The sequence below is a fragment of the Prinia subflava genome, chromosome 10 (genome assembly GCF_021018805.1).
Source record: "Prinia subflava isolate CZ2003 ecotype Zambia chromosome 10, Cam_Psub_1.2, whole genome shotgun sequence".
NCBI lineage: Eukaryota > Metazoa > Chordata > Aves > Passeriformes > Cisticolidae > Prinia > Prinia subflava.
In genome coordinates, this window is record NC_086256.1 from 546,821 (window position 1) to 568,649 (window position 21,829).

At 52.5% G+C, this 21,829-nt stretch overlaps 1 protein-coding gene across 2 annotated transcripts in view; it reads left to right on the forward strand.

Moving 5' to 3' along the window:
* Window positions 1-21,829, forward strand: part of NEGR1 (neuronal growth regulator 1) — a 159,893-nt gene that overhangs the window by 65,006 nt on the left and 73,058 nt on the right. For both annotated transcript variants that reach the window (XM_063406842.1, XM_063406841.1), the window contains exon 2: window positions 5,258-5,490. In XM_063406842.1, coding sequence (XP_063262912.1) covers window positions 5,258-5,490 — 233 coding nt within the window. The remainder of the gene's footprint in view (window positions 1-5,257; window positions 5,491-21,829) is intronic.

Consider the following 21,829-nt stretch of genomic DNA (forward strand, 5'->3'; position numbering starts at 1 on the left):
ATGTGGGACCCCCCGGGAATGTGGGACCCCCTGGGAATGTGGGAACCCCTGGGAATGTGGGAACCCCTGGGAATTGGAACCCCTGGGAAAACAGACTTTCCCCTGGTCTGGATGGGCTGGCAGGGCTGGGGGACAGCAGGACAGGGCAGGGGACAGCAGGACAGAGCAGGGGACAGCAGGACAGGGCAGGGGACAGCAGGACAGAGCAGGGGACAGCAGGACAGGGCAGGGGACAGCAGGACAGGGCAGGGGACAGCAGGACACCAGGACAGGGCTCAGGGCACCAAGCACAGCCCGGGGTGTGTGCAGGACCTGCAGGAGATGCAGAGTTTGCTGTGGGCAGGACTGAAATCCCCGTGGGATGCACTGGAGCTGTCTCTCCTCCACACCCCCTCTCCCCATGCAGAATTCCCAGATTTGGGATTTCTGGGAGCAGCAGAGGGCAGGGGAGGCAGAATTCCCAGATTTGGGATCTGTGGGAGCAGCAGAGGGCAGGGGAGGCAGAATTCCCAGATTTGGGATTTCTGGGAGCAGCAGAGGGCAGGGGAGGCAGAATTCCCAGATTTGGGATTTCTGGGAGCAGCAGAGGGCAGGGGAGGCAGAATTCCCACAGGGTTTGGGATCTGTGGGAGCAGCAGAGGGCAGGGGAGGCGGAATTCCCAGATTTGGGATCTGTGGGAGCAGCAGAGGGCAGGGGAGGCAGAATTCCCAGATTTGGGATTTCTGGGAGCAGCAGAGGGCAGGGACAGGCAGAATTCCTGCAGGGTTTGGGATTTCTGGGAGCAGCAGAGGGCAGGGGAGGCAGAATTCCCAGATTTGGGATTTCTGGGAGCAGCAGAGGGCAGGGGAGGCAGAATTCCCAGATTTGGGATTTCTGGGAGCAGCAGAGAGCCAGGGCTGGCCTCCTGGGACTGAGGGCTTTAAACCCTGTTAGATCTTTTTGGTCACCAGTGTGAAAAACAAGGTTCGCTTTTGTTAAAATTTTAAAATTTAATAATAGAAATAATGATAAGAGACATTTAAAAAGCAAAGTTTGCAGATGTCTGAGTGCCTGGCATCCTACCATGAGGCTCCCCCTGCTAACAAAGGATCTTCCCTTAAGGACAATAGGTTATGGCATATTCATAAATCCTGTACACGATTCGAACGTTCCTTCTGACTTTGGGTGTTTCTGCCCAATTTCAGCTTTTCTCCCCCATCATTCCATCCTGTAAATCACTTTTTCCTGTGGCTCCACAAAGTCTCAGATTCCCTGATAATAAATTCTTCCTTTTGGAGGAATAAATTTGGAGGCAATAAATCCTCCTTTGGGGATTTTGGTGTCTTTGCTGTTCTCTCTATCCAGGCAGGGTGATGTGAAGAATTTCTTCATTGTCTCCTTCATTCCTTGAGCTGGTTACAAAAAGCCCTTTACATTACATAGTTCCTATTTTAATATTATGCTATAGCCTGAAAACTATATTTATCACACTACTAAAATAGAGCACAACTTTTACACAGATAGTATTCACTTTAACATTTGAGAAAAGCCAATCATATCATATAATATATATTTATAACAGCAGGAAAGGGTGACGTTTGCATCTCTGACTGAGAAATGGTTTTGGTGCTGCGGAGGCCAAGGCTGCCCCCAGGACTGCAGCCCCAGGGAGCGCCCAGGCCCTTTGGATAATCCCAAATTCCTGGGATTTATGGAGCAGGGGTGCATTTTTGGGGCATTCCAGGCCATGTCCTTCAGGTGGGATCCGTGGAGGCTCCTGGAGCAGAGCCCCCGTGCAGTTTTAATTAAGCAGCTGGAAGAGCAGTTTTTTACAAAGATTAATGGATCTCTGTTTTAATTATGGTGGAATAATAGACTAGAGAGCTGGGAAAGTGGGAGGCATTAAAAAAAAGAGGATTAAAAACTTGAGGGAAGCTGGGTGAGACTATATTTTTCTGTACTTACAAATTACAGAAGATCATCCCCATTAATAATGATTGGAAAAATAATAAAGTGCCCTCAGCCATGTATGACAGTTAACATTAAAATCTATTTTTTATGCTTGTTGTGTGGGGAATTTCTGATTACAATCATCAGTTAAAAAAGAAATTGTGCTTTTTTCCAATCTTCCAAATTTAAATATAGAAGAAATCTCTGCTGAGTTCAGCTATGGTTTCATCAATACTTTTCCAAGCCACGGGAAGGTTAAAAGAGCAGAAGCCACTTTTATTTAATGGCTGTTATGCTTGCTTTAGTTGTGCTGCAGTGTTATTATTAATTGCTAAAAATAATTGGTTCTATGCACAGATTTTTAAAATTCCATTGCAGGAAGTGCTGCTGCAATGTGCAGGGAGTTTAATATAAAGAGAATTTAGGGAAAGAGAGGAAAGGGGAAGAGGGGAGGGAAAAGCGAGGGAAGGCCTCTGATGTTTGCAGTTTTTACTTTTGGTCATCATTTCAATGGGTGATTTCCTGGGGATTGCTCTGGAAGGGTTTTGGGGTTTTGGGGAGGGTGGGAAGGGGTTTATTGTTATTTCTGTGATGCTCGTGGGGCAGGATAAATACAGGATAAATACAGGATAAATACAGGATAAATACAGCGTAAACACAGGAAAAGACAGGAAAACACAGGTAAATACAGGAAAATACAGGATAAATGCAGAGTAAACACAGGAAAAGACAGGAAAACACAGGGAAAGACAGGATAAATACAGGATAAATACAGGAAAATACAGGATAAATACAGGAAAATACACAATACTGGCTGCTGCTGGAGCTGGAAACAGCCCGAGCAAGGGTTCCAGGCAAACTGTGCAGCAGTTCCAGAGTTGGGCTGAGGGGCAGGGGAGAGCTGTGGGTGCCGAGGAGCTTTGGGTGCTGAGGGAGCTCATCTGGGGGTGTCCCAGGATGGGTGGGCTTGGAAGGACCTCAAAGTCCAGCCCAGCCCACCCCGTGATCCCGGAGGACTTTTCCAGCCTCAGGGATTCTGTGAATTCGTTCTTAAGGAAGGTTGGGTTTGGTTTTTCCTGGCGAGCCACACCAGAGCAGGGAGTTGGTGAAGTTGGGTTTGTGTGCTGGGAGAGGAGGAGGAGGAGGAGGAAGAGGAGGGGGAGGAGGAGGAGGAAGAGGAGGAGGGACAGGCTGATTTCCTCCCCTGCGGAAGGACTCGCAGAGCTGACGCTCCCTTCAGGGTTTGGATGAATGAACAGTGGGAGAGTGAACTCGGTGAGGTGGTGACTGCCCACCGCAGCCACAGCCACCTGCAGAAATGCTCCTTTGTACCTCGTGCAGTGCCGGAGTGGTTTGGGCTGGGAGAGACCTCAAATCTGGTCTGGTTCCAGCCCAGCAGGGCAGGGACAGCTCCCTCAGCTCGGTGGGATGGGCTGGCTCCAGCTGCTGCACAAATACACTGGGAAAGAAGCACGTGGCAGAAAAACCTCCGTGAATTGGAGCTTTCCCACCTCTCCCACCCCGCTGTTCAGCAGAATCGGGTTCAGAACGCTCACAGCGCTTTGGAAGAGGCTCCTCGCCTTCCCTGGGTGGGAGCGGACCCTGCAGAACCCCTCCCGCAGGGATCCCAGCCTCGGAGTGCCCCTTCCCGGTGACATCCCAACTCTCTGCTCTGCAAACGGGGATGTTTTATCCCTCCCAATTCTCTGCTCTGCAAACGGGGATGTTTTATCCCTCCCAATTCTCTGCTCTGCAAACGGGGATTTTTTATCCCTCCCAATTCTCTGCTCTGCAAACGGCGATTTTTTTATCCCTCCTCGCAGCTCCTCTCAGAGCCCTTTCAGATTTAATGTTGAGGTCATTAATTAAATGAATGCTTATTCTCATGCTTTGTTTCTGAACCATTTCAGGCTGATGTTTCCAGTTTCTCATTCCTGAATGGAATGTCATTTTCCACTTAAACAATACTGCCAGATGCTTAAGCCACCAAATCACCATTTCCTCCCTCCAGTTTCTATGGTTGTGCTATTTTAATGTTTCATCAAAGGGATGAGCTCTATTGCATTCCCTTCTTCCCCTGGATTTCCTTCATGTGAAAAGCTCTTTATAAAATAAAAATGTCCCATTAGTCTGTTGCACTTTGTATTATCCTCCTTATTATCTTCCTTCAGCCTTTAAAATTGTTTCAAAGCCTTAAATTCCAAGGTGGGCATGGGGGTGAGTCTAAAATTTGCCTAATTCGTTCTCCACGTCTCCTGAAGAGTGGTTAATTTACGGGAGGAAATGCAGATTTCCCAGAGCCACAGCACCGCTTCCCAGCGGCTCCGGGGTCTGCACTTTCCTGCTCTCAGCCCTGAGGTTTTCCTCTGCCCTGGTTCCATGGCTGCTCTGCCTTTCCCTCGAGCTGGATGTGCAGAGCTGGGGCACGGAGGGCTTGGGCCAGGCTTAAACCCCCTCCAGCCCCTCGGGCAGGCTCAGGCTCCTCCCGCAGCGGTGGAACAAAAGCTGCTCCTGCCTCTCCTCCCATCCCGGGATCCCCCCCAGTTCCAGCCCCCAGGGGAGAGGAGCGCCCTTGTGCCTCCAGGACACCCCGGGCTGGGCTGGGCTGGGCTGGGATGGGGTGGGCTGGGATGGGATGGGATGGGATGGGATGGGATGGGATGGGATGGGATGGGATGGGATGGGATGGGATGGGATGGGATGGGATGGGATGGGATGGGATGGGATGGGATAGGATGGGATGGGATGGGGTGGGCTGGGCTGTCAGGTCCCTTCCCACCCACACCCTTGGGAGATTCTGGGGCTCTGTGGGCCCCCTGATTGGATTCTCTGATGTCTGGAGAGGTTTTCCCGGGATAAGTCCCTCTGTTCCCGAGCTCAGCAGCAGAAGGTGGCTGTGCCCCAGGAGCAGGGCAGGAATTCTCCACGGAGCACACGTTGCTGCTGATGCCCAGGGCTGGGCCAGCCCAGTCAGGAGTCACTGAGGCACTCAGTGCCATGGCTTAGTCGGGGTCAGGGAACAGGTTGGACTCGATGAACTTGAAGGTCTCTTCCAACCTTGTGGTACTGTGATACTGTGAGGCTTTCCTCCCACTGCCCCAGCAGCCCCTGCCGGCAGGAAAAGCGGGCAGGAGGAGCAGAGCAGACGGAGATAGCTGTGGTTGGAGTGTTTGTGAGCTGGGCTTTGGGCTGCAGGGTGGTTCTGAGCTAACAAGTGACTCCTGGTGTGGGTTAACCCTGACAAAGCACAGCTCAGCCCAAGGCTGGCAGCAGTGAGGGGCGGTTGCAGCTCCTGCCTCTCGGTGCTGACGCTTCCCCTCTCCCCAGGTGTTACTTGGAGGATGGAGCGTCCAAGGGGGCCTGGCTGAACCGCTCCAGCATCATCTTCGCGGGCAGTGACAAGTGGTCCGTGGACCCCCGCGTGTCCATCGCCACGGCCAACCGCAGGGAGTACAGCCTGCAGATCCAGGACGTGGACGTGACGGACGACGGGCCCTACACCTGCTCCGTGCAGACTCAGCACACCCCCAGGACCATGCAGGTGCACCTCACTGTGCAAGGTAGGGCCGGGAGCGCCAGGGAAACGCCAGAGATCCTTCCCTTCCCTTCCCTTCCCTTCCCTTCCCTTCCCTTCCCTTCCCTTCCCTTCCCTTCCCTTCCCTTCCCTTCCCTTCCCTTCCCTTCCCTTCCCTTCCCTTCCCTTCCCTTCCCTTCCCTTCCCTTCCCTTCCCTTCCCTTCCCTTCCCTTCCCTTCCCTTCCCTTCCCTTCCCTTCCCTTCCCTTCCCTTCCCTTCCCTTCCCTTCCCTTCCCTTCCCTTCCCTTCCCTTCCCCAATTTTCTGGTCCATGTATTTCCCCCAGACAGTTCCCTGCTCTCAGCACTGCTGTCAGTTTTCACGTGGATTTAATATTTATTGTATTGTTCCAGGATGAACAATTCTTGGTTTTGATTGTCTTCCTAATAATTAATGCCCTCATGCAAGGACTAAAAAAAAAAAAAACAGGCTGGAAATTAATTGCATGTATAAAATATATCAACAGGAGCTTAAAATTAATTAGGCTAACTACAAGCATATAGAGAAATAATAACTCAATAGTTAAAAATATGCATAATTATTAAGCAATTGCATTTAAATCTTCAGAAATGCAAAGTATAACCTAAGGCTTTAACTTATTAGTCTTTGGTGCAATCATCATTAACATTTTCTTTTGCATTTTTATGAGTAATAAAGCGATGAACACAGAAGGGCAGGATTGAACTGGCAATCCCTATTAATCCGTGTGGCACGTGGAAATCCCTCGGGAATGTCGGGGTGAGCCAGTGGCGCTGACCCCTGGAATGCTGCAGGAGCGCTGGGCCATAGCTCTGCTTTATCCCGATATCCCCGAGGGTTTTATCGCTGTGAGAGCCCCGGGGCCCGGCAGCGCTCGCTGTGGGGTGTGCAGGGACACAGGGACAGGAGGAGAGGGGACGGCCACATTTACATCTGTGAAGGAAAAACCACACGAAAGAGAGGAAGATAATCCAGTTAACCTAATTTCAGTGACCTTATTAAAAAGAAGTGAGAATTATGAAATAATCAATTGAAAGTTTTGATGGCAGCAGTTTGTAATCAGCTCAATCTGCCTCAGTGCCAGGTGCTGGATCTGCAAACTCATGAGCTGCAGATGATTTAAACCCCAGATGTTTGTCACAGCAATGCAAAAACCTGAATTTCCTTTTGCCACACTCTGTTGCTCGTAATTTTTCTGTGAAAGGTTGCACTTTCTGCCATTTGTGGTCTGACATTTATTCCACCGAAGTGGAAATTGCCTCCTCCAAGCTGTTTTCCCCTCGGTGTGCAGGAGTCTGGCAGCGTCCTGGGGAGGGGCAGGGCGGTGACAGCCAGGTCGGGTCCCTCGGGTGGGCAGGGGCAGTGCCCAGTGCCAGGACACCCTGGCACAGCTGGATCGGGGCTTTGGGAGTGCTGGGGGCACAGCTGGCACAGGTGAGCACAGCTGGCACAGTGAGCACAGCTGGCACAGTGAGCACAGCTGGCACAGGAGGGCACAGCTGGCACAGGTGGGCACAGCTGGCACAGTGGGCACAGCTGGCACAGTGAGCACAGCTGGCACAGTGAGCACAGCTGGCACAGGAGGGCACAGCTGGCACAGGTGGGCACAGCTGGCACAGGAGGGCACAGTGAGCACAGCTGGCACAGGAGGGCACAGCTGGCACAGCTGGCACAGGTGAGCACAGCTGGCACAGGTGGGCACAGCTGGCACAGGTGGGCACAGCTGGCACAGGTGAGCACAGCTGGCACAGGCTGGCACAGCTGGCACAGGAGGGCACAGTGAGCACAGCTGGCACAGCTGGCACAGGAGGGCACAGTGGGCACAGCTGGCACAGGTGAGCACAGCTGGCACAGGAGGGCACAGCTGGCACAGTGAGCACAGTGAGCACAGCTGGCACAGTGAGCACAGCTGGCACAGTGAGCACAGCTGGCACAGCTGGCACAGGTGAGCACAGCTGGCACAGGAGGGCACAGGTGAGCACAGCTGGCACAGGAGGGCACAGCTGGCACAGTGAGCACAGCTGGCACAGGAGGGCACAGCTGGCACAGGAGGGCACAGCTGGCACAGTGAGCACAGCTGGCACAGGAGGGCACAGCTGGCACAGTGAGCACAGCTGGCACAGGAGGGCACAGCTGGCACAGGAGGGCACAGCTGGCACAGTGAGCACAGCTGGCACAGGAGGGCACAGCTGGCACAGGAGGGCACAGCTGGCACAGTGAGCACAGCTGGCACAGGTGAGCACAGCTGGCACAGAAGGGCATAGCTGGCACAGGTGAGCACAGCTCTGGCCCTCAGGTGCAGCTCCCAGCCCTTGACCCCCCCTCTCCCCAGGTGTCCCCAGTGTCCCCAGTGTCCCCAGTGTCCCCAGTGTCCTCTGTGCCCTCCCAGCCCAGCCCAGCCCAGCTCCCGCGCTCCCCACGCCCCGAGCAGGGGGCAGGGACACAGAACTGCTGCCAGCAGTGCCTGGGCATCCCCTCTGTGCCCATCCCGCCCAGGGCAGGGGCACAGCCGTGTGTGGCTGCCACCCCTGCCCTGCGCTGCCCCCGCTCCCCTCACCCTGCAGGGAGCTGTAAATAATTCAGTTATCCCTGGAAACGCCTTTCAGAGATTCAGTCAGGAACCACAACCTCGGGTTTTTATTTAAACATGTAGAATGTTCCCAAAGTAATACTCTAGGCCCTTTTTCTGTTTAATAAACCCCCTTAATGTCCCCTAAATATTAATGTATTGATTTAGTCTTTGCAATGTTTGCAAAGTCTAATTTGTTTCCTCAGCCAGGCCAAGAGGGACTTGCATTTGAAGCTAACGAGATAAATCTTCCCCAAATTTATTTAAAGTGGGACAAAATAAATATGCAAAAGACTTTAAAATCATCTAACAACCACTTCCCAGTGAAAAGTGACAATCCATTACTCTTTTAAATTGCCAGCACTCGAGCAGGGTGTCAGTTTTCTTTACAAAATTAACTTGCTGGTGCCAGCCGCCGTTATCATCCTGTCCCTGCTCCGCACAGGGAGAAGAGGGAAAGCAGCTCTGGGGGGAGAACTGAGGTTTGCTGGGTGCCTGGGACCCCCCAAGGGTCCCTGCTGTCCCACAGGCAGTGTCCTTGTCCTTGCCATCACCTCGCTGCTCCCACCCTCGCTGCTGTGCCCCCGGTGGCTGATCCCAGGGCTCTCTCAGGATTTGGGGACTTTACCATTCATTAAATTCCTCCCACACTTGTCCCTCCCGGGAGCTGCGGGGGATCTCTCACTCTAAACCAAGCCTGAGTGGTTTTTCCCTGCTCTGCCGGGCTGCAGGCGTAGGAAACATTTTCCTTGGGAGGTGATCTCATTCTCAGGGGTGGAAATGGGGATATTTTATCTGGAGTGCAGCAGGGCTGCTCTCATCTGAAACTCGAAATTCTGCCGGGGTGGAGGTGCTTTAGTCACGGCTGCGAACGAGTTTCCACTATGAGCCCGAAATCTCCATTCTGGGGAGTCTGCAGGCACGGGACAATGCACACAAAATTACCATTTCCCCCCGGGCCTGGGGAGTGATTCCTGTTCCACTGAATTCAGGGGACTGGGATGGTTGGTGACCCCTGAGAGTCCTGCTGAAGGCGCCTCCAGCACAGCCCAAAGGGTCTCCAGGAACTTCTTGTGTTACAGGCAGTGTCAGGTGCAGGAGGAGGAAAAAATATGGGATAAAGCTAAAAAATAAACTATCCCCCCCAAAAAAATGCTTGGGTTAAAGAAAATAATAATTGACCTCTGTCAATGAAACAAATCACCCAGCTGGGAATGTCCTGGGAGCCCCGGGCTGCCAAAGGATCCCAAACCATCCTGAAGGACAGGAGTCACCATAGGACACGAAATAAACCTCACTGACTCCGTGAACTTTCAGAAGGCAAGAAAAAGAGATTTATTCAATATGTGATTTCTTTATATTTACACAGACCAACGTGATTGGATGGCAAAGTTAACACCTCTTCAGCCACACTGGTTAGACCAGAGGGCCATCAAGGGGTGCCTCCTCTAAAAGGAATGAATAACAAAGATACAGTTAACAAAACAACTCTTTGTTTACAGCAAATGGCCTGGCATAGATATTTCACAAACCAAAACTTCTCAGGCGTGAAATCAGGGCTGCAGAGGGGTTATGGAGATTGGAGGGATGGGAATGCAGCCCGGGAATGAGGCAGAGCTGTGGCTGGGCTGCTCCGTGCCCTGGGGCTCTCTGGGGCTATGGGATCGGGGCAAACACAGGTGGACTCTGCTGCTTTGAACGATTTTGGGGTTAATTTGGAATGGTGTTACACCAGAAGGGGCTGACGTGACCAAATCCTGCCGGGTATTTGGAATTGTTATTCCTGTTTTAAAGGACACTGGCTCCATCCAAGGTGAACACACTCGTGTGAGCACTTCCCCAGAACTCTGTGGGAACAAGTGGAAATTGGGGCTGAATTTCCAGAACTCTGTTTTGGAACGGGCTGCTGGAGCATTGACGCAGGAACATTTATTTGGTTTATGGCCCTCTGCAGGGCTTGGCTCCATTGGAGCCCCCCTGTCCTGGCTGCCCCCGTTACCCCTCTGGGAACGTCCCTGTGCCATGAGGGGCACTTGGGCTGCCTGGGTAAACTGAGGCAGGGATTATCCCGTCATCCATCCCATCATTTCCTCACCACCACTGCTCCTGCAGCTCTGCACCCCGGCAGCAGTGTGAGACCTCCCTGAGCTCTGGGATCGCTGGGATTTATCCCATTTTTCCATTGGATTTGTGCCATTTCCTCTTCTTTGGCTTCAGCCCATGGTTGTCAGGGGACATAAAGGCAGCCCCTGTTTGAAAGTGCAGCTTTTGCTGGGACAGTTGATAACAAAGGAAATGAAACAGCTCTGGAGGACACTGAGACAACCTCTGCAGCTCTTCCTCGGAGCATCCTCTTCCTCACCACCCAGACTGCAAAGAGCATCTGAAAACCATCCCAGCTGATGGCCTGGAATATTCTGGATCTAAATCTAAATATTCAATATTTAATGACGTCCTGCTAAGGAGGAGCAGGCCCACTGATTTCCCCCAAATGTGGTTCCATAATTGTCACGCGTCCTTCCCTTCTGTTCCTGTGAAACTGAGGAGAAGACACTAAAACTCCATTTTTGGGGTCCAGCTTTGGCACGGCAGGGCTCAGAGGAGTTAAACCTGCCAGGAGCTCAGAGGGATCCAGGTGTGAACCATTCCTGCAAAAGCAGCTGGGGAAGGAAGGGGGACTATCCAGGGGACTCTGGGGACACCCCTGGGTCCCAGCTGAGCGCTGTGGCCGCGGGGAGGAGCGAGGGCAGCAGCTCCCTCCCAGCCTGCCTGCACCTAATGGCTTCTGACACACCAAACGCCCTCCTGGAGACACCATAATCGGATAAAAACCTTTTGTCAAGTCCAGTCAGTGTTGAAGAAGTGAGACAAGTGGAAATTGGGCTGAATTCCCAGGTTTCCTGAGGAGTGAGAGCTGCCCTCAGCCTCCCTGCTCTGCGGGTGCCGCTGTGGCCACGACACCGGAGCGAGGTCCTGAGCAATTCCAGAATCCAGCACTGCTTCAAAGGAACAGATACCTTATTCCAGGCTCCAGGGCTCCAAGGATTCCTAATTTTGCCATATTTGCAGTTAAAAGCATCAGCATCAAAATTTGTTCTGTGAGGTTGCTCAGTCCTGGGGAGGAGAAGCTCCAGGGAGAGCTCAGAGCCCCTGGCAGGGCCTGAAGGGGCTCCAGGAGAGCTGGAGAGGGGCTGGGGACAAGGGATGGAGGGACAGGACACAGGGAATGATTTAAAACTGAAAGAGGCAGGGTTAGGTGGGAGACAGGGAATCAGAAATTGTTCCCTGGCAGGGTGGGCAGCCCTGGCACAGGGTGCCAGAGCAGCTGTGTCTGCCCCTGCATCCCTGGCAGTGCCCAAGGCCAGGCTGGAGCAGCCTGGGACAGTGGAGGTGTCCCTGCCATGGCAGGGGTGGCACTGGGTAGGTTTCAGGTCCCTCCCAGCCCAAACCATTCCATGATTCTACAATAACAAGGTAAAAAATGCCACTAATACAGAGCAGTTCCTTTTGGGGGGGTTTTAAATGCCCCGCTGTTCATTTTTTGGTGCCAGCCTCTTCCCACACATCCCTCTCTCTCTGCAGAGGCTCCCGTGCAGGAGTGACCCGGGCCAGGCAGCAGTGCAGGGGCACTGGGGCAGGCAGGGGCAGCAGTGCAGCTGCACTGGAGCAGGCAGGAGCAGCAGTGCAGCTGCACTGGGGCAGGCAGGAGCAGCAGTGCAGCGGCACTGGGGCAGGCAGGAGCAGCAGTGCAGGGGCACTGGGGCAGGCAGGAGCAGCAGTGCAGCGGCACTGGGGCAGGCAGGAGCAGCAGTGCAGCTGCACTGGAGCAGGCAGGAGCAGCAGTGGCTCTGCAGGGCTGTGGTGGGATGTGAGCAGTGACAGGAGCTGCTCACCCCCCGCTCCTTCTCCAGTCACTGCTGAGGCTCCCTTGGCTTTGCCCTCTCCCCGTGGCCAGGTCCTGGCAGCTGCAGGGTGTGCTGCTGCTCCTCTCCCGGGCAGCAGGGAAGGGACTGTGCAGGGAGTTTGTCTATTCCTGCTTTAAATTCCTGTCAGCCTGAGAGATGGGGCTGTTCCCCCGGGCACCTGCAGGCCCTGATTGATGTCCCTGGTGCAGGATTGATGTCCCTGGTGCCAGCCCTGCCCAGCAAACGCTGCTGCTCCAGCTCTCGGTGTGCCAGGCTCCCCCTAAAGCTGCCTGGGTTATGGGGCAGGAATATCCCACCCCGATAAATGCCACAAACAGCACTGGGGGAAGGAGCTCATTGGGAAAGGCAGAAAGAGGAGAAAAGCAGAAAGAGGAGAAATGCACAGACCTGCAGCTCTTTAACAGCCTGGACTGTGCTGGGTAAATCAATGTTTGGGCTCAGAGGAGGAGCTGCCTTGGCCCCGGGGGCTGTGCTGGAGCACAGGAGCAGTGTCCTGGGGGGGTCCTGGGGCTGCACAGCACCCTCAGCCCAGTCCCTCAGGATTCACCAGCTGGGACAGGGGGCTGGGGCCTGTGAGGGCAGGGAACGGGGCTGGGGCCAAGCAAAGGTGATTTGTGAAATTGGAAACAGTAACAGAGCAGTTCTTCTCCAAACCCCACCTCCAGGGTGCGGGGATGTGATTATTCCGCTGGAATTTATTCCATGGCTTGGATTTATGAGCTGGGAACTTGGAGAGGGAAAATGTTCTGTGCTCTGAGCTGTGCTGGGTTTGCAGCTCTGGGAGAGGCACCGAGGGTGGGATGGCCCTGGCACAGCAGCTCCTCCCCATGCTCCACACTCGAGGAGCATTTCCTCCCGTGCTCTGCACATTTCTCCTTCATTTCCAACCCCCCACAGCTTAATTTCGATTTTACAGCCTAAGAAAGGGTAAAGGGAGGATGATGACAATATCTGATATTTGCAAGCAGCCAAATCCACCAGTTGGAAAGAGCAGAACCAAATGCCTGTCTTTAAAAAGAACGTGTGGAGCTAATTCAGGAAAATTTCTGGATACGACTGAAAAAACAACTGAGAAGTAACGTGGCAGATCCATCCTGCAGGACTGAATTGTGAGGGGTTTGAAAGGCAGCTTTAAAGGATGGGGATTGAATGTTTCCTGCCTGGAAAATCTCCATTTGAAGGAGTGGATCTTTGATTGTACAGCTTTCCTGGAGGTGCGAAGAAAACTTTTCAGCTGTCCATCAAAAGATTCCAGGGCAGCAAATCTGTGGTTTCCTTACCTGGCAGGGGTGCAGGGACACAGGAGGGGACAGCTGGGGGGACAGGCTCTGATCCCAGGGGACAGGGACAGGAGGAGAGGGAACGGCCCCAGGCTGGGCAAAGGCTGGGCTGGAGATCAGGAGAAGTTTTCCCTGGATGGGGATTGTCCATCCCTGCACGGCTGCCCAGGGTTCAGTTGGAGATCAGGAGAAGTTTCTCCTGGAAGGGGATTGTCCATCCCTGCACAGCTGTCCAGGGTTCAGTTGGAGATCAGGAGAAGTTTTCCCTGGAAGGGGATTGTCCATCCCTGCACAGCTGTCCAGGGCGGGGTTGGGATGGAGATCAGGAGAAGTTTTCCCTGGAAGGGGATTGTCCATCCCTGCACAGGTACCCAGGGTTCAGTTGGAGATCAGGAGAAGTTTCTCCTGGATGGGGATTGTCCATCCCTGCACAGCTGTCCAGGGCGGGGTTGGGATGGAGATCAGGAGATGTTTTCCCTGGAAGGGGATTGTCCATCCCTGCACGGCTGCCCAGGGCAGGGCTGAGCCCTGTCCCTGGAGGGGTTTCAGAGCTCTGTGCATGTGGCACTTGGGGACACGCTCAGGGGTGGCCCTGGCAGTGCTGGAGCAGTCGGGCTCCATGGTCCGGGAGGGCTTTTCCAGCCTGCAGGGCTCTGTGATTCCCTGATTTTCCCTCCCTTTGTTTGGGCTGGAGTTGTTTCCTTGGAGCTGGCCCCGAGCGCTCCGTGCTGTTTCTGGGAGATCTTCAAGAGATTTCCCAGGAGTTTCCCTGCAGGAGCCACACAGTGCAAACCCCGTGGCTGGAATTACCGGGGCTCCATCTCCTGCATGTCCTAATTTGTGAGGCAGGAACGAGGATAATAAATAGCACAAGGTCTTCAGCTCCAGACGAGGGAACGACAGCAGAATCAAACCACACGGCATTGACTCGCAATACAATCCCATCATATGACTCCAGCTCCTGTTATACCCACTTATCACAGGTTTTTATCCCAGCTATTCAGATGAAAGCTCAGGAGTTTGTGCAGGCAGCACAGCACAGCCCCATGGGTGGATCCTGGGTGCTGTGCTCAAGGAGAGGCACACACAGAATCTCCTCTTTTACTGCAGAGTTTGGCATCTTTTTCTTTCTTTTGTTTTTTTTTTTTTTTTTTTCCCCACCCGATGTTTTGAACGTTTCTCCCTTCAGGTTAATGCGTTCATTTATAAGGAAAGGATTAAACAAAACTCTCCTGAGAGAGCCGTGGACGGGAATGTGAGTGTGCAGATTTGAATGGATAAAGAGGCACTTGAGGAGCTGGATAAAGCCAGAGCGCTCCTAAGCCTCTGATTCCAAACCTGCCTCAAGGCCGTGCTGAAGACATTACAGGGAGCAGAATAAACAGCCAAAAATTGCTTACAAAAAGCTTTGTGATACCAAAGGCTCAAGTAGAGAATTGTGAGTTATTCTGTTGACCCCCGTGGATTACTTGTTTTGTTGTCTCTAGGATTCAGAAATGTTCTTATTTTATGTAGACTGAAATTTTAATCATCCCCACTTTGCATTTAAAATATGATATTATTTCCCCTTCTATCATCTGTAAGAGGAAACAGGGAAATTTCCTTAAGAGTTGGCAGCTTAGCTTTGTTGTGTAAAGCAGATCCTGGCGAAATTACAATTACAATTAACTCAAGCTTCCATTGCACAGCGGAAGGGTTGGTCTGGAGGAAAAGTCCTTCTGCTCTGAACACTTCAAAGCAGAGGCTTTGTTCTGTGTTCCCACTGAACTGGATGTGGGTAGCACGCCCAAATATTTTGCCCGTGAATATTCCCAAATCCCTGGATGTGATAACAGCAATCTGTGAGTGGAGCTTTCCTCGGCCCAGGCTTGGGGTTTGGAAGCTATGGCAAATTATTTCCTTCATAACTCTGCTCAGCATGGATACCCAGAGCCCTTCAGGAACAAGAAATCGTTCCTTGTTCAAAGCTCCCATTGATTTATGGAAACAAGCTGCTCCTGCTCACTCTCAGGATGGGAAACAATCTCCAGCACATCCTGACATCCGTGAGAGCTGCTGGAGATGATCAGTTATGTGCCGCATGGCTCTCCCTTCCTCATGGACGTGCTTTCATTGCCTTTATTATTCGGGGGCATTTTTTGGGAACAATATGACTGTGACATCACTTCCCTGGCAGGGTGGGCAGCCCTGGCACAGGGTGCCCAGAGCAGCTGTGGCTGCCCCTGGGCCCCTGGCAGTGCCCAAGGCCAGGCTGGACCTCTATTTGTTTATTTGTTTAATTTTTTTACTCATTTCGGGGTGTCAGGCCACGGTGCCCTGGCACAGAGGAGCCCCCGCTGTGGTTGTCCCCTCTGAGTGCTGCCCTGCAGGACCAGGGGGTCATTAGGGGTCCCTAATTAGGCAGGGTTTGGAGTGCAGCCCCACAGCCCCTCTGCTCTGCCTGCCTCAGTCCCCCTGCAGGTTTGATTCACCCCTCGTTGTTGGGGTCCCCGTCCCCAGGGTGATTTACAGGGACAGTGTGCAGGGTCTGTGCACGCTGTGAGTTTGTCACTGATTTCCGCCGGTGGGGCTGGGTCTGGCACCCCACAGGGGGGCAGGACCTGGATCTGCCATTCCAGGGCTGAAATCCCAGGAATTCCGGTTCTGTTGGCCCCTGTCGGTGCAGAGCAGGACCCTGCGAGGAGCTGCTGTGCGTTCGCAGCGCTCCCGTGCCGGCACCGCAGGGCTGGGCCCGCTGAAACCCCGCTAAAATCCCGTTAAAATCCCACTGAAACCCCGCTAAAACCCCGTTAAAATCCCATTTAAACCCCGTTAAAATCCCGCTATCAGTGGGACAATGCCCCGTGCAAGGTGCCGCTTCCCCCGATGGAGAGGCAGAGCATCCCTTCGGCACAAGGCTGGGCTGGGCTGGGCTGGGCTGGGCTGGGCTGGGCTGGGCTGGACTGGACTGGGCTGGACTGGGCTGGACTGGGCTGGACTCTCTCGGGAAGAACCCGAAATCTTCTTTTGGGAAGAACCCGAAATCCCACCCCACTTCCCTGCAGAGGAACCTCGGGGAGAGCGGAGTTCTGCTGGCCAGGCCTCCCAAACCCCGGGCGGGCAGCAGGAGCGGGCTGGCGTTAATTCGGCGGTAACTGTCTGTGGAATATGAATATTAATGAGGCCATTAATCCCCATTAATAGCGGCGGTTCCCACGTCAGTGCAATGTCAGGAAGATTAAATCGCACCACTCCCAACACATTTCCGTGGGATGGGGGCAGCTCTGCAGCAGCTCAACAGGAGGAATTAATCACGTGGAAAGCAATTCCAGGTTTCAGCGTTAGATAATCATTACTAATTTCTAGGCTTTGTAGTGAGAACAAAAATAAATACTGGATAAATTCGTGTCCACTGACTTCACCCAGGGAACAATCCTTTGCTCCCCTGGACTGAGTGGAGGCACTGGGAACTCTCTGAGGATTTATTTGTGCTCAGTACAACCATGACCTCGCCAGCCAAGACACGGCAGGAGGAGCTGAATGAGCCTCAGGGGTTTTTAGTGCTGACCCCAGCAAAGCCCAGCCTAACTGGGAAGGGAAGAGAAAGGAAACCCCTGGAGGGAAGGGCCGGGCTCTGCCTCTCCCTGCTGGAGGGGTGCAAACACAACTGGCCCTGCCTCTCTTCTCCAGAAACTGGACACAGCCCCAGGACATGGTTCAGAATGTTCCCGAGGGAACGACTGCCAGGAATTCCCTGTCCGGAGGGAGGGACAGCCCGGGCGGGGCTGTGGGGATCCCAGAAGGGCTCAGGAGGGGTTGCAGGGCAGCCCCTCTCCAGCTCTCCTGGAGCCCCTCCAGGCCCTGCCAGGGGCTCTGAGCTCTCCCTGGAGCCTTCTCCTCTCCCAGCCCGGCTCCAGAGGGGCTCCAGCCCTGGGGCAGCCCCGTGGGGAATTCCCTGGGGAGTTGGAGTCAGTGTTCCTCGGGGGTCCCTTCCAGCTCCGGATATTCTGTGGGTCTGTGCTCGCTGTAGTGGGTGGGAGAGAGCTGGGGCTGAGAGAAAAGGACCAGGAATTGCTTTTCACATCAGAGCAAAACGCTTAAAACGGGAAGTAAGCAGAGCCATATGGTTGGGATACAGAGAAGGGGGAGTGATGCAGCCAGAGAACTGTCAAGGGAAATTATTTTAATAACTATCTTGGGAATTCGATGTAAATCTGTCATTCAGGCTCACTGGAGAGAGACTGAACCTGTAGAATTCTGCAAAAGGAAAAATACAGAGTTACAAGAAATCATCTCAAATCATTACAGCTCTTTTATTTAGTTCCTGTGACAGCACGAGCAGCAACAGGTATATCACTGTTTACCTGTCACTACCCTCTAATATTCTCATTTTGCCTGTAAGGAGCAATGATGAGGTTTTACCTCTAATTTTCTAGTCTAGAATCTTTCTCTTGGCACTTCCCACATGGCAGAAACCCTTCAGTGAAAATCGCTTTGCCCACTTAGGTTGGAGTTTGTGTTTAAAAGATGAGTTTAAAAGATGTACCTCCCTCTTCGAGTGTCCAAATTCCTCCTGAGGGGCAGCACAGGGGAGATGCAGCCTCTGGGACAGGGACAGGGAGGAGGTTTAGGCTGGGTTTTAGGGAAAGGTTCCTCCCCCAGAGGGTGCTGGGCAGGCTCCCCAAGGCTGCCAGAGCTCCAGGGGCACAGGGTGCGATCACTGGGGGCCTGTGCAGGGCCAGGGGTGGGACTGAGGATCCTTGGGGACCCGTCCAACTCAGGAAATTCCATAATTCCGTGATTTTCTGACTCTAAACTTGCAGGGCCCCTTCAGCAGTCAGCAGCCTGCACACCCTGGGTGCAGCTCCTCCTTTGTCTGGGAGGACAAAGAAAGGGAAATCCGAGTTTGTTTTGGATTATTACATTTTATTGCTTTTCTGGCTGAGCAAACGGTGGTGCTGTGGCTGCTGGTTGGAAATGGAACCTTGCAGGGTTTAGGCTGTGCTGTGGGAAGGGGAACGGCGGGGTTTAAGGGATGATGGGTGTGTCCCTGTGTGACAGCAGCAGCTCATTAACACCTTCTGCAGGAGCGGGGCCGGTGTGGGGCAGGGCTGATGGCCCGGCAGGGAGGAGGGGCTGGGGATGGCCTGGGCAGCCTGGCAGGGTGGAGGGGGCTGCTGATGGCACAGGGACCCCTGTGCTGGGATATTTATGGGGTATTTCCTTGGCCTCTTTCACTCTGCAGCTCCTCAGTCACAGAGATCTCCAGGAGCCTCCTGGGACCGGGAGGTTTCAGACATGTTCAGACGGGTTTATTCAGATTTATTCAGGATGTGTTTTAACCGACAAATGTGCGTCCTGTCCCACCCAGCTGTCCCTTTCTTACCCTGGGTAAACTCCTTCTCCTTCTCCTTCTCCTTCTCCTTCTCCTTCTCCTTCTCCTTCTCCTTCTCCTTCTCCTTCTCCTTCTCCTTCTCCTTCTCCTTCTCCTTCTCCTTCTCCTTCTCCTTCTCCTTCTCCTTCTCCTTCTCCTTCTCCTTCTCCTTCTCCTTCTCCTTCTCCTTCTCCTTCTCCTTCTCCTTCTCCTTCTCCTTCTCCTCTCCTCCCTCAGTGATCACTCTGCTTGTTATAGAATGAATCCAGGGGAGCACTGGTTTTAACCAGATAAAATCTTGTATTACTTTAACCTTTGACTATTTTCATATTTGTGATCATTCTTCAGCCTCATCCACCCCGGCCTTGGGCGCTTCCAGGGGCATCCACAGCTCCTGTGGGCATCCACAGCTCCTGTGGGCACCCCGTGCCCGTGTCCAGGGAATGCTGGAGCAGCTCAGCTCTCCTGGTGTGGATGGGAGCCGGGACCGCCCCTGCCCCTGCAGAGCCCTGCCCAGCAATCAGTGCCCGGCCGGGAGGGCTTTGGCTCCAGCCTCCAGGGGTTGCCTTTTTCAATGTCATTTTTGCCCTCTGTAACTTTTTGGCTCCGTTTCCATGATTAGACAGTTGGCAGAGCTTTGATTGCAGAGTGCTGCTGGCTGAGAGCAGCGTGTGGAGCGCTGAAAGCTTTTCCAGGGAGTGGGAAAAGCTGAGCTGCACCTCCTGCTCCCGGAGCTCCGTGACCTGGGAATGTCCCACCGGGAGAGCTGAACTCCCCTGGCAGGGGGAGAGGCACCAAGGCTCGACCCACACACCCAGAGCTCATCCCGGTGGCGCAGAATTCCCAAACAGGAGCATTCCTGCTCCCCTCCCACCCTGGTAACATCTTCAAATTGCTCTCAGATAAACTGACCACAGAAAACAGGTGAAAATGGAGTTCTGAACATCAGTGATATCCCGTTAATTTGCAGAGATTTTGGTTGCATTGCCAGGGATATCAAAGAGGGAAAAGATTCCTCCCAAACTTCGGAAAGTGCCGCTGTGTGAGACCTCCCGTCACGCCTCGGCGCTGACAAGAACTGGAAATAAATGAAGGCTCGAGATCAAACCATTTCTCTTCCCAGCCCACCCATCATTTATTTCCTCAGCCCCACTTTGCCAAAGCCGCTGTGTTTGAGACAAATTGTGTTTAATTAGGAGGAGGTGGAGACCTTTAGGCAACGCTCTTCAATCAAAGTGCCTGGAGGAACTAATCATGGAAATGCAAAGCACAGGGCTGGAGCTTTCCCCCGTGACTGATTGTCACAGGGGAGCGTGGTGCCAGCACAGGCTGGGGGCTCCTGCTGGAAGAGCTCTCCTGATTTCAAATCTGTGCTCCACACACTCTGGAAATGGTGTTTGTGGTGGGGGCATTTCGCAGATCTGTAAATAGTGAGCTCATCTGAGTATGAAATGAAAAAAAATTAAAAGTATAAAAACCAGAGCAATTTTCAGTAAGTGTTGATAAATAATTTTACTAGCCTAAAAAGCACAATTTTCTTTTTTATGATGGATGCTTAAGAAGCAAAACGTTCAACCACACCTTTGGTCACACACCCTGGCCAAAAAGGGAAGGTTTAAATTAAATTAAATTAAAAACATTGTGCAAAAAGGGAGGGGTTTACTTTAAAACATTAACATTAAATTAATGTTTTAATTTAAACATTAAAAAAGAAAAGGCCAGATGACTGCAAAGCACTTTCCATGTTGGAGCCCCGCACCAAATTTACTTGGGAGATGAATTCCTCTTTCATCCTTGTTTATTATATCATTCCTTCCGTTAATCCATTTACTGAATAAATGCTTATTTGCTGCTTTATTTAATTTCTCCCCTGACCTTCACAGCTCCACGTGATGTGGGTGGGAGGCGTGAGCTGTTGAAGTGGGGAGTAGTGATGGGTTTAATGTGCACTCCAGGCTCAGCAGAGCAGATTCTAAATGCCAAATCCGCTCCTGGATCAGAGTCTGTAGAGGTGTGGGAAGAAATAACGGATGCAAAACAAACACTTTTTTAATTCTTAATAAATATTAACACTCCATTGTGATGCTGCACACACATTTGAGTCATAATTACTAAATTCCACAGATTTTAGTGATCTGAATGTAATGATCCCTATCAGCCAGTAAATAGCAGAAAAATTAGCAGCGTACTGATACAGCAGAAATCCTGATTTGTCTCAAACTGTGAGGCTCCAGAAATGCTATGGAAGCCAATTTCTACCCTGGGAAGGACGATCTTCCAGGAAATCCCTGACAATAATCACATCCACCGTTTGCCAGCAGCCCCAGATCAGACTGCATCACTGCTGCCATCTGACAGGGTTACACTGTGCAGCAGGGCTGCAGCTCTCTGCTTATTTGGGGGTTATTTTAATTAATGGACCTCTCAGATTCATTTCTTTTCTAATTCTATTTTGGAAATGCATCAATGCTGTGACCTGTTCAGTGTCATTGTAACGAGACTTCCAGACATCTTCAAAGAGGTTTGATTTAATTTCCTCGCTGTAAAGCCCAGATTAAAGAAGACCCCAGTCAATTAGGAATGGAACAAAGCTCATACTTAACAGGAAATCACTTAATCTGCACTCTCTAAGTCTGGAAAATTCTCCACCTTCTACCATGTCACAGCTACAATCTTCCCTCAGAAAGACTGGAAAGTTCCTGACAGGAGCCCCAAAATGCAGCAAAGGCCTGCAAATTTCTTGTGGATCAGATCCTGGTGGCTCCAGCCAAACCTGGAGAGGGTTTGTGCCTGTGTGACAGCCTGTGCCGGGCTGGAGCCCCTCTGGAGCCGGGCTGGGAGAGCTGGGGGGGCTCCCCTGGAGAGGAGAAGGCTCCAGGGAGAGCTCAGAGCCCCTGGCAGGGCCTGAAGGGGCTCCAGGAGAGCTGGAGAGGGGCTGGGGACAAGGGATGGAGGGACAGGACACAGCAAAAACAGGGAGACATTTGGGAGAGAAAAGCTCCAGCTGGACAGCACTCGGGTTAGGAGAATGGATGAACCTCAAAGCAAGAGGAAACAAAATAAATGTGCTTTAGTCCTCTCCGTGAGCAGCTCAGACTCTCCAGGTGCACACGGAGTGGCTGGAACAGCATCATTAATTCTTAAAAGTGCCAGAAAAACCGATTTTTGTCTTCTTTGCAAACTGCCAGGAGTAAGCTCAGCATTCCCTCAAGCAGGAG